At 37.5% G+C, this 13,310-nt stretch overlaps 1 protein-coding gene across 1 annotated transcript in view; it reads left to right on the top strand.

Annotated features, from left to right (window-relative positions):
- The first annotated feature begins 8,581 nt into the window (after window positions 1-8,581).
- polrmt (polymerase (RNA) mitochondrial (DNA directed)) overlaps window positions 8,582-13,310 on the top strand; it is a 43,731-nt gene continuing 39,002 nt past the window's right edge. Inside the window, exons 1-4 of the mRNA XM_039685295.2 lie at window positions 8,582-8,789; window positions 9,191-9,289; window positions 9,841-10,673; window positions 11,215-11,348. Of these exons, the coding sequence (XP_039541229.2) occupies window positions 8,651-8,789; window positions 9,191-9,289; window positions 9,841-10,673; window positions 11,215-11,348 (1,205 nt within the window). The 5' untranslated portion in view covers window positions 8,582-8,650. The remainder of the gene's footprint in view (window positions 8,790-9,190; window positions 9,290-9,840; window positions 10,674-11,214; window positions 11,349-13,310) is intronic.

The raw sequence follows: 13,310 nt of genomic DNA, 5'->3' as shown, positions 1-13,310 counted from the left end.
CCTGCTCTTTGGTGGGGTGGCTCAGTTCTTTCCTGCATTTTATTCAGGGCAGGGCTTGCATCTGGGGGACTTGGATGGGTGGGGCCTGTATTATTCATAATCATTTTAAGTAAATGTCACTCTCAATATTGTTTACCTTTTACCATACTGACATTAAATTCCCTTAAAGGCCCACTGAAATAAAAATTGACGTTTTTTAGCTTTTAGCCTTAAGGTTATGAATAAGCTGGTGTGTTCCAAAACAATGACAACGTTTGCATATAGGAAATATAATAATTAAAAACGTTAATGGATCACCGTATTATATGACATCACCGCAGACTTCAGCTTCTCATCACATCTTCTGTCCAAACAAATGCTCACTAGAATCGACAATTTCATGATCCCTAGAAGCGTCCCGCACCCTATATGCTATAAATGCCCAAAGTGACAGTTGACTATGTAAGGCAGAGTTGAGATGTTGCCCAGAGAGTGAAAAACAAAAGGTGTCGGAGGAAAAGATGCACAAGAGACGAGAGATGGCATATTTTCCCCGTAAACGTATACAAACATCCAACTTTGGTCACAATATAAAAGGAAATAAAAGTACAAAAGTCGGTAGAGCGGACCTGTCGAATCTACAACTGACACTCTACGCGCATGCGCAGTTCTCATTTTACCTCAAGTTACGATGAAAGCACAAAGTGACCGTAACAACACGTCACGGAGCAATATGGGTTGCCGTTTTCCAACCGTACGTTGGCTAATAATGAAATGGCAAGAATTTATTCACACCTCTACTACTGAATCCAACGTGTCATCAGTGCTCGTATTCGCTTCCATGGTGGTCATGTAACGGAGGCCAGCTAGTAGTTGCTGTGCAAGTAAACCTCACTCCTCTGATCTCAATACGCGCACTAGCGACAGGGCCTCTAGCGACAAGCGCTCTAGCGACAGACGCTCTAGCGAAAGACACTCAAGCGACAGGCGCTCCAGCGACAGACGCTCCAGCGACAGACGCTCCAGCGACAGACGCTCTAGCGACATACGCTCTAGCGACAGACGCTCTAGCGACAGACACTCTAGCGACATACACTCTAGCGACAGACGCTAGAGGCTGCAGTCTTTAGCCTCCTCGTTAGAACGCCTGACTCTCATGCCGGAGACCCGGGTTTGAGGCCCGCTCGGAGCGGGTTGAGTGGGACCCGGGTGAAGGGGTTACATTGGTGCCGTGACCCGGATGAGAGTGAGGTTTAGGGGGTGAGTGTAACGGAGGCCAGCTAGTAGTTGCTGTGCAAGTAAACCTCACTCCTCTGATCTCAATACGCGCACTAGCGACAGGGCCTCTAGCGACAAGCGCTCTAGCGACAGACGCTCTAGCGAAAGACACTCAAGCGACAGGCGCTCTAGCGACAGACGCTCTAGCGACAGACGCTCTAGCGACAGACCCTCTAGCGACAGGCGCTCTAGCGACAGACGCTCTAGCGACAGACCCTCTAGCGACAGACGCTCTAGCGACAGACGCTCCAGCGACAGGCGCTCCAGCGACAGACGCTCCAGCGACAGACGCTCCAGCGACAGACGCTCCAGCGACAGACGCTCTAGCGACATACGCTCTAGCGACAGACGCTCTAGCGACAGACACTCTAGCGACATACACTCTAACGACAGACGCTAGAGGCTGCAGTCTTTAGCCTCCTCGTTAGAACGCCTGACTCTCATGCCGGAGACCCGGGTTTGAGGCCCGCTCGGAGCGGGTTGAGTGGGACCCGGGTGAAGGGGTTACATTGGTGCCGTGACCCGGATGAGAGTGAGGTTTAGGGGGTGAGTGTAACGGAGGCCAGCTAGTAGTTGCTGTGCAAGTAAACCTCACTCCTCTGATATCAATAGGCGCTCTAGCGACAGACGCTAGAGGCTGCATTAGCCTCCTTGTTAGAGCGCCCGACTCTCATGCCGGAGACCCGGGTTCGAGACCCAGGACCCAGGTGGTGGGGTTACAGGTACGACTTGCAGTCTTTGATGTAAACTAAACGCTATTGGCTATTTGAAAAGGGGGTGGAGCCATTCAATTTTGTCCCGCCTCAGATTCCTGTTTCAGTGGAAATTTTGTCAACGCATCATACAAAGTTGCGCGTTCCAAGGCACTTCAGTGGGCTTTTTTTAGGAAAGTCGTTCATCCTCAGGTGCGCTGTATCATTTTAGATTCAAAATAACCTGTTGCCATCACATCTGTGTGTGTGGAAGTTAATAATCAGGTAAATAGCAGTTTAATCAAACTGAAGTTAAAAGTTTTTAAACTACTTTAAAAATTGATACATTTAAGCAGCAAGGATGAGGTCTCCCTTACCTGTAATGGCACTTGTAAGTTAACATTCCCAATGGATACTTAAGTCAGCTTCTGATCTAGTGAAAATCACTCAGGAATTGTATTAATGAACAGCTGGGAGCCTAAAAAAGCCCAACAATTTCAGAAAGGACACCAAGTCAAATATTTACTAAATCCTTCTTTATCGCTGCTCAAGATGTTGTGTGCTCTACTTAAATAAGTGGCATTTGGCGGCACATTTGTCTAAACGAACCTCCGCTCAGAAGCACTGACATCCTTTTCAAAGCCTCCTGGTTTCAATGAAGTGTGCAGCCCAGGGGCAGAGGGTGAAAATAAGCTTGAAAAGTGTGTTTTACAGAGAACAGTCAGTCACTTCACACTTTGTAGCTAGTTAACTAACAAGTCTGTGAAGCTTTAATCCTCAAACTTAGCCTGTAAAATCCTGTGGAGACAGCAGTCTGCAGTCTTTTTCAGCTCCCCGCAGTCATTCCCGTCTGCTTAGGAATACCGGTCTTTGGGTTTCTTGCTAATGTACTTCAAAGCCCAGGTTTTTTTTTTCTAGTCTCATACATCTTAGTCCTTCATCCCCAATTAAACCTAACTGAAGTGGACCCCTACCTTTAATTTCTCTCCTCCCTGTCAACCTTTATGCTCCTCACAAAAATGGATGGCACAGAAAACTACCCATCACTGTCATGCTGTGCGCTTCAACAGCTGGCTTCAGTCTGAGAAAAGGCAGTAAAAGTGGATGCAGCTTTAATTAACGAAGCGTTCTAAGACACTAATCACTATTGCTGTTGCTCATACTTAAGGTTAGGGATCTGAACAAATGTAAGCATTAAATGAATATTTCACTTTTAGAAAAACTGTTGCTGATAATTTACTCACCCCCATGTCATCCAAGATGTCCATGTCTTTCTTTCTTCAGTCGAAAAGAAATTAAGGTTTTTGATGAAAACATTCCAGGATTTTCTCCATATAATGCACTTCAGTGGGAACCAAATGGTTCAAGGTCCAAAAGACAGTTTAAGTGCAAACTGCGAACTATTCAAAGACTTTAACCCTTATGCTGCATTAGGGACATTTTTGGTCTTTTGCAGTTTAATTTCTTTGACCATTTTGGCTGTTTTAATGCAAATGGTATGAAATTTGGCAAAATTGTGACTTTTTGGATACATGTAAAAAATGTGATCCCATTTTGCAAAATATGTATAACACACACTGTGTAGATCAAATAGTAACACTCAGCACCATAAAGACCAAAAATGGCCCATTGAAACCCATTAAAACGTTGTTTAAATCTGAGGCTGTCAGTAATACATGAAACATGATTTTTGCACAAACATCCTTTCATTTTGAAGCAAAAGCATTATATTTGCATTATATAGTGTATTCCACCAGATGACGTCACTACATATTTATTCCCTATGGGTGGAAATGCACCTTATTTTAGGCAATAGGCAATGTTTAATAGGTGGCTATTTTTGGTCTCTAACGCGCTAAGTGGGATTTTTTGCAAAGTGGGACTGTGATAATCCAAATCTAAAGTTTTCTCTTTGCATTTAGTTTATTGAAAATAATTGAATTTTTGTGTTTTTTCCTCTTATACAAATCGATGGTTTCGCAAACAAAACTGGTAATTAAAGGGTTAAAATCCTGAAATTGAATACATTTTTGGTAGTTATGATGAGGACTGATGCTGGTTAAAAGATTTAACTTGGTAAAAGTGGAAAATAATAATAATATATAATATTTTAGGCAATGTTTAATATGTGGCCATTTTTGGTCCTTAATGCACTCAACGGTGTTAAAAATCTAATGCAGCACAAGAGTTAAATGATTTCAGACGATGAATGAGGGTCTTATCAAGTGAAACCATCGCTCATTTAATAAATAAATAACAAAGTTTAAGTTTTATAAGCTCAAATGCTCGCCTTGCTCTGTACTGTGATGCACATTTGTGACTCTCCTGTTCGAACTCTTTCATCAAAGTGAACAAATCTTTTTCTAAGTCAATTCATTCGTTTAGTTCGTTGAATGAACCAAACGACTTGAAAAAAGATTCGTTCATTTTGATGTACGAGTTCATTTTGATGAACGAGAACTACTCAAAAAAAGAATAATAAGCTACAGAAAAGAATAATACCTAAAAGCATGACTTATTTAGGAGAGTTCCGAGACAATTTTGACACAATGTAACCAAAATTTTGTAGCTAAAAATAAAGCACTTAACTTCAATAACTTGTCTATTGTCTTTCCTTTTTTCTGTCTAATTTACAGATGTACCTTTCCACAAAGATACAGTATATGGGTAATATTGTGCCCCTCTAGCACACCCAAAGACCCTGGAAGTCCATTATATCAGCCCCCGCTTCCTTGGAAAATGATGGTAATTACATTCTTTTAGGGGGAACTGTAAGATGTTGCACTTAGAAGTTCAAGAACAAAGTTCTGTCCACATATGAATGTCAGATGTGATGATAAACTTGTTCACGCTGATGTGTGGATGATAGTACCTCTGCTAAATGCATGTCCACAACGCAGTTATATCACTCAGAACAGAGCGGCACAACTGCAATGATCTAAACCTTTTAGTAAATCAAACACAATGTACATTGCAGTATGGCTGGTGGAGCATTTTAGAATTATTTACGAAAGATCATGTGACACTGAAGACTGGAGCATTTGGCTTCTGAAAAGTCAGCTTTGTCATCACATAAATAACCAATAATAGCGAAATCATATTTTAAAATATTACCACTTTTACTGTATATTTGATGAATAAATAAATTCAACCTTGGTGAATATAAGAGACTTCGGTAACACTTCACAATACGGGTGCACTAATATGAATTAATTCATGCTTAACTAATGCACAAATAATGTATAACTTGTGAAGAAATAAACCATTAATTAATTATTACTGCATCAGCAATTAATAAAGATTCTATATATATATAATAGATTAAGTAATACATGAATTGCTATTATTTCAATGTGTCATTGTGTATTAATTCCTTAATAACATATTTTATTAACTAATAGTGTAAATTAATTACCATAATTAGTCAAAGCTATGCACTTCAACTTCCAGTTCTCTGCTTTAATTAATAATTAGCTAATGATTTGCAAGGATATCATTATGTTATGACTTTACTTATTGGGGCACATCATTATTAACTAGTCATTTAGTACTTGTAGTAATTTGCACATGCATTTGCACTAACAAAGAAGTAACTAATCATGTATTAATGCATATTAGTGTACCTGTCATATTATCTGGAAGTTGAAATACAAGGCTTTGGCTCATTCTGGTAATTAACATATTAAATAACACTATTAGTTAAAAATATAGTTATTGTGGAATTAATCCACAATTACATATTGAATTAATAACAATTCATGTATGAACAAATACATTACCCTTACAGACTCTTAATTAGTTCCTAGTGTCGTAATCATTAATGAATAGCTTAAATAATCATTAGTTGCACATTAATTCAGTATTATCTGTGCATTAGTTAAGCATGAATTAATGCTTATTAGTGCACCCGTATTGTAAAGTGTTAAAAAGTTTGTTTAAAGTAAGACAGAGACCAAATTTGGGAGCTCAGCTCCCTAGCATCACAAAAAAGGCCAACTATTAAACAGTACTGCATACTGTAATTTTTTTGTTTTTTTTCTAAATGCTAAAATTGACAGATTCTGAAAAACTCTGAATTTAATGTACCAGAAGACAAAAAAAAAAGAAACAAAAGAATGACATATCTGACTTAATCTTGATTGACATGACCTCACAGAAAAGGTATCTCTAATTCCACACATCATTGGCTATCAATAGGCCTCTGCTTAGCTCCCATGATGCCATGTTATGCCGGCTGCGCCCTGAGCTGAGAAAATCTGTGCGGCCATGTGGGATGTTCACTTGTGAAAGGAACCTAATCTTTCCCAGCAGGGCTCCCATCAACTCTGGAAGTGTATGAATGGAGATAATATCTCAGTAATGAGGCCTGTTTTGTACCATCAAAGTCCTCCAAAGGGCCTGAAATCCGACCTCCCTCTTTGCGATGACGATCTCCCCCTAATAGCTCCCATTATTAATTGTTTTCGCTCTCCTGCTAACATACGGACTCTCTTCCAATCCCCCTCCATCTCCCACCTCCACCCCCAATGCGAACTCAGTCTCCGTGTTTCGCTTCAAAGTACTTCAACTGACGTTTTACCAATAGGTAAATGGCATCAGCACGAAAACTTACATTTTATCCACTAGTTAGTATTTTTCATATTTCATTTTTCGCTACATAATTTTGTGGACAACTGCGATTGTGGTGAATCGCACAATAATTTATGTCTCATGTCGACCACAGACTTCCTGCTAGATGCCTCCAACGCAGGTGGCCAAGATAACCAGAGTCGCTTGCATAAACATCCGTTTCTAATTCGGAATCTGTCCACTGCCGCCACAACTGAAGATCAATCTACAACAAGCCTATTTGCATTTCCTGCTTCGTGACCATTGTCCATTGTAGCCAAAATCAGTGATAAGTTAGCAGTCTATCTGATTAACAGCTCCTAGTATTCGTCCTCTCTTGACAGAGATCTGAGAGTGATAACATGGACTGTTAGTTTTTAAAGTGAAAAGATTGTGTATGTGATTGGTGGACGTTCATCTTTAGTGATAATCAAAAAGAGATGCGACTCACAGATGTGGGAGATGTTCTGTACCAAGTGTGCTATCTTCAAATTTGCCTTCAAGTTTTATGAGGATATTTCCATTTCATATTTTTGTGCATATACTGAATTATTAGTATTGACAGGTGTGGAGAGATTTTCCTAACTGTGTTGCGTGCTAACCTTCGCAGTGTGGTTGTAAAATACACCAAACATTGGTATGTTTAGAGGACTAAAAAAGGACCCACCAATTCCAGAATTGTTCATGGTCCTTCTTCCAGAAACTCATACTTGCATGAAGCATTGGCTAAGTGATAATTTTAAAAGGACCTCCTATTTCCAAAAAAAACACACCCTTCATATAGATGTGCAAAATTCTGAATATCAGAGACCAAGAGAATGACAGCCTCAGCTGGAGTTATTATCAGGGTCTTGAATGCTCTCTTGTCTCCTTTTATTGAGAGACAATCACCCAGTAATGACTATCTATCACACCAGAGCTTGAAACATCAAAAGGGCCTGTCAGAAAGTCGACCCTGTGAACCGTAGTAACAAACAACTTCTGAACTCCACCATGATTACCACCATACTATCAAAAAGTGCATACTGACTTATTACAAAATGAAAAAGACAAAATAAATTGTTAAAGTAAACAATAATAATACAGATTTTACACAAACATATATAATACAGTACATACACTACCATTCAAAAGTTGGTATAGCTGAATTCAGCATCATACTTCAGTATCTGGGATTCCATCAATACGTGTAACAAATCTTTTCAAAGTAAAAAAGAAAAAGTGAATTAGGTGTGTTTGGTCATCATATTGTTTGATCAGAGGACGGTGTAACATAGTAGTAACCAACAGTAAAACACCATCGGCAGAAACAGCTGATTTGTCACATATTTTTGAAGTTCGTTAGCAAATGCATTTACTTTTCAATTCCCATTTTTCGCATGAACTCTTTTTCAAAACCAACTCTAATGAGTGTAAAAACTTTTTAGCAAAAAAAAAAAAAAGAGATGATGAGGACTGATGCTGGTTAAAAGATTAAACGCCTCATACAAAGGTGAAAAACTGAAATTTGAACTGATACATTTGTGTAGCCGTACTTTGCGCGGGAAATTAATGCTGAGGCGCATTGTGACCTTGCTGAATCAAGTAGGCCTACTGTATAATTTGTCAAAGTTCGCCATCTACTGTAGCCAATATATGGCTTCTCACCCTTTTACTGTATGCTTCTGACTAATAGCCTACACACCTTTTGAAGTCAGACAATCCTTTGATAAATAAATCGGTTATTATTTTAACACTTAAATAGGCTGTCAGTTGACAGTCACTGAGCATTCCCCATTGTTATATATCAAAAAGCAGCTTACTGGTTTTGTACACAAGTATTTTTGATTATATGAACTTCTCCTGTTTTTCACTTGCATTAGGAATAGTTCCTAAAGCTTTGCCAAAATAAGTGATTACATTTCAATGAAATATAACCTACATATGAAGTACAGTAGGTGTTTTATCTTACGTCAAGATAACATTTGATCGATCTGCTCGTCGTTACTCTCTAAGGTCTGGACTCGTTATATCGCCTATGAACTAGTCAGGTCTGAACAAAATGGCTGCCTTCTGCACGGGAGAATGCGGTGTTTCAAAACTATCATGACAACATGTCACTTTTGAGGTTGTGTGCCTATTCAGCGGGTTTATCTCGCAGTTTTGCGGTTGACAGGGCTGTAAGATTTCTAAATGGCGATTATTGCCGCTTGTGTATTAGAATACGGAGTAATGGAGGGAGAAAAATTCAAGGTAATGAGAAAACTATCTTATTGTCGTGCTGTCATTTGTCCTGTCCTTCAAACCACATTAAGTCAGTCATTTTACTAAACTGTAATTTCTTTAATATCAGGCGTATTTTACATTTACGTAAGTTATGTCTTTTGTAGTTGTTTACATGAGATGCTCATTAATATCAATGTCAAGAGGATTTGACATCTAACAAAGTCTGTCAAAGTTCATTAAAATGAGATGATTATATTACGCGATGGACATTTTTGGTCTTAAATGTAATCTAGACTTACAGTAATATGTATGTATGGAGTCTTTGTTTTATTTGGTTTTATTTCTCGGTCTGTGCTCCAGCACCAAAAAAAGAAACAGTAGAGTTTGTAAACTTTTTTATTTCACTGTGTTTTTCTGTCATTTCTCAGACAAAACATGGGCTACAGTTTACCAAAGACACTATTCAGCCATCCCTAAGAAGGAAGATGGGAAGAAAACATTCTGGGAACAGTCTCAGTTGTTGGATGGTATGGTTTCCACTAATGGTTATATCTAATATCATTGATTTACAGCTGTTGAATTAGCTTTATGTTACACAAGGACACTTTAATTTATATTATTTATTTTATACCAAATTGGCTGTGTATGATCTTTGGTTGGGTATTCTTTGTACATTAAAATAATGATTAATAAAATACTCATTGTTTCAAAACAGCTTTAGAGAAAATCATGAAGTTAATGTTTCTAATATCTCAATATCACCATGTCTTATAGTTGCATTTACCAGATTAGAGCTGTCTGTGTAACAATATACATTTTACAGTGAACTAGTCAAACAATTACCCAGCAGTGTTATGCTATATAGTATATAATGCTTTGTGTTTTACTTTTTTAGTTTGTTTTGTGACGATTTGCTATATAATGTATGAATGTGTATGTACTGCATGTGTGTATAAATAGAATTGTGTGGTTTTATATTTAATATGTATTATTAAATATACAATAATAGCTACTAATTGTTACAATATCTACAATAAACATTTATGGGAAATGTTTTTTATTTTTTTCCCCCCCACAGTTCTGGAGGCCAGAATCCAACAGCTCCAATCTGACGTTGTTGTAGACGTCAAACATTCAAAGGTGCAAATCATCAAAATGCAGCAGAGACTAAAGAAAACCGCACCTGGGAAGAGTCAAAAGAACTTGCCGGGAGAAAAAGCAGAAATGCTTAAAAGTGGGCCAGCTGCTAAAAAGGGTGTAACCGAAGGTTTCAAAACTCACGCGAGTCGCTGGATGGAGAAACTCAACCGTGAAAAGTGGATTAAACCCAAAAACCAAACCTCACATAAAATGCACGACAAGCCAGTTCCGGGTAAAAGCAGCAAAGGGAGTTTGATGGTTCCAGGTACATCTTCAAAGACGATCACGACGGGCAAGAGAAGTATGACTAAAACTAAAGTAGAAGCCACTACGTCTACCGCAACTTCCTCCAAAGGCAAAGAAAACACTTTGCAAAAAAAGGCGAAACGGAAGGTTTTGAGAACATCAGAAAGTTCAGCCGGCAGGTTTCCAGGATTTCCGGAAATCCCTGAGTCCTCCAGCAGTAAAGTTTCTGCGACGTCTACTAAAGGGAAATCTGCTATGGTTACAGGTAATGAATTGGTTGAGAAGGAGGAGCTGGATGTAGACCAGCAGAGCTTGACTGCTCTTGAAAGGCTTTTGGAGGATAAGGAAGGGAACCGCTATGGTGATCCTCAGCTCAGAATTCGCTGTTACTTGGAGGCGTGCATGTTCCTGGATGATGTGGCTCGAGCTCAGAACTATTTACTATGTCATCACCGTCAGATATCCAAACGCACGCATCTGTCTATCAGCGCCTACAACATCATAATGAGGATGTGGGCCAAAAAAGTATGTATGCACATTTGCATCTCTCTTTATACACCATATTAACATTTTTAATTACAAAATATTGTGAAAATAGTAATATCGAGAAATATTAAATCTTACTGATTCCAAAATTTTGAGTGGTACTTTTTCATTATGTGTGTGTGTGTGTATATATATATATGTGTGTGTGTGTGTGTGTGTGTATATATATATATATATATATATATATATATATATAGCTTGTTTTTTCCCTTATTTTGAATTTATATAATTTTCATTTTCTTAAATAAATGTTCAATATTTTGCTGATTCTTTTCTCTTTAGTTATATATTTTTTTAAATAATTTAAATAATTTTTAAATATATATATATATTTTTATTATTAGTAAGTATTTCGCATGCTGTTTTTTTCCCTTCAGTCTTTACTTTTTTTTAAAAATTCCCTTTTAACAATATTTGTATCTGTATTGTGTGTGTTTCTTTTCCTTCAGTCTTACATTTTTATGATTTTCCATATTTTTTTTTATTTTTTTTAAGTCGTATTTTTAACTGTGCTTTGCAGGGTTCCATCAATCAGATTCGTCGTTTGTTTGTTCTGATTGAAGAAGCAGGCCTGAAACCCAATGTCACGTCTTTCTCCGCTGCTCTGGAGTGCATGGGCCGAATGTCTGCGTGTGAAAGATCGATCATTACCAGGTAACCACTTACCAAAAGCCGAACTTCAATGTATTCCAATCACAACTATGTATAGGTGGACAGATATTGCATTTGCAGTTTATCATCACACGAGTACTATCTCACGAAAGCATGATATGGTCATGTTTTACTCAAAAATCTGTTTAGGGGAAAAAGATATGAAAAGCAATGCAGAAAATTCAGAATGGTAGTATGGTACTAAAACTCGCCTCATAGTCTATACAATTTTTCTAAGTTTTTATATAATTTAGGATTAAATATGACCCGGAAAGTATAACATAATCATGTCAAAAGTAATAATACGAGTTTCACAATGTTGAATTGATTGACAGTTCCAGACTGTGTCTCTAGATGTCAGTGTTGCAGTGTGCAATAAGTCATGGATGGATAACAAAGACTCCCTCATTTTCTTTAGATTCCCTATATACGAATTCAAATTAAATTGATAAACATGCAAATTCTTAATGCTGCTCATATATATGCTTCTTTTTTTTTTGTTTGGTGAATACATCATCCATGAGCTGATTCATTCATCCATGGTACTATAGGATTATTCTGAGCCTGCCTTGATTAGGTCCAAAAATAGAAATTCAAATTGTGGTCATTCATCTAAAGAGCATTAACTCAGTGGACCGCCATTTTCTCTCTGGTCATCTGTTTGTTTTGTGCGCGCCTTATCTCCTGGCAGAAGGATTTAGCAGAACACCTTCTCTCTTGCATTTAAATGGGAAGCTCCTTGACAGAATGAGGCCAAATAAAAAAAAAAAAAACTGTTGTTTTGCCCATCCCCTCTCTATATTGTATATGTTATCATCGCATATATTAAAACCAGTTTATTAATTAGGGCTGTCAATTAAGAATTTAGTATAATTGCTGACCTAAACAGTTGTTTATATTATTTTTATTAAATATTCAATGCTTGTCAGCCGCAATTTCGTACAGAATCTCTTTGAAATGTTGTCTATATTTGTGTTTCTCCGAAAATATTGATAGAAATGCAGTTAATTGTGATCAATTTCATGAATTAATCAGTAATTAATGCGATTAGTCATTCTTCTAGAGCTGAACACACGGTTCAAACAACCATGCGATCTTGATTCCTAAATGACAACGATTTCGTTATTTCTATGTAAGAAATATTCAAATTATCACAGAAGTACTGGGATCAAACTTTATAGTCCGGATATAAACACTGACGTCTACAGAAGTGATCAAAATAGTCAAATCACCTTTTGAAAGTAACGATTGTATCGATTGCATCATTACACCAGTAGGTGGCGACAAGCGACTGTTATAAAATGCATAACGTTGAATCGTTCATTCAAGAGATTCGTTTAAAAACGCTGATTCATCCAGTAATGAATCAAGTGAAGTTGAATTAATTGAATCCTTTATTCAAACTGTTTTTTATTTAAATAACGAATTCAGATTAATTAAACATTTGAAATAGACTGCAGCAATTAACATTTTGTCGGAACCTCTAGTAAATGAAATGTTATTTTGTTTAGTTGTCTGTTCAGAATCGATCAAGCAGCTCTACATTCTTCTATGGAACACAAATGAAGATATTTTGAAAAATGTCTCGTACTAGAGTTCAAAATGGACAAAAACAGCCGCTACATTTTTCACAATATTAGCGTATATTTAGATTTCGTTTGAGCTAATCTGCTAAACGTCTTAAAACGATCAGGTTCACGTCGGTTCAAAATCCACCAGACAGTTTTTCCCAAAGCAGCTTGTGTTACCACACTGAAACCAGTTTAAGTTAGAGCCAGACCGATAAAGGATTTTGAAGGCCGATACTGATACAAATATTTTTGGGTTTTAAAATCCGATATTCCGATATATCGGCCGATATTTTTTTTTTTTATTAAATATTGTTGGATTTCACACACGTGTAAAAGAAAAGCTAACTTTTCTGCACAAGATACGTTTGAAACTTTTTCTCTATGTCTAAATGTT

Source organism: Pimephales promelas, chromosome 2 (assembly GCF_988280905.1).
Source record: "Pimephales promelas chromosome 2, fPimPro1.hap1.1, whole genome shotgun sequence".
Classification (NCBI taxonomy): domain Eukaryota; kingdom Metazoa; phylum Chordata; class Actinopteri; order Cypriniformes; family Leuciscidae; genus Pimephales; species Pimephales promelas.
This window is presented reverse-complemented; position numbering and strand designations above follow the sequence as displayed.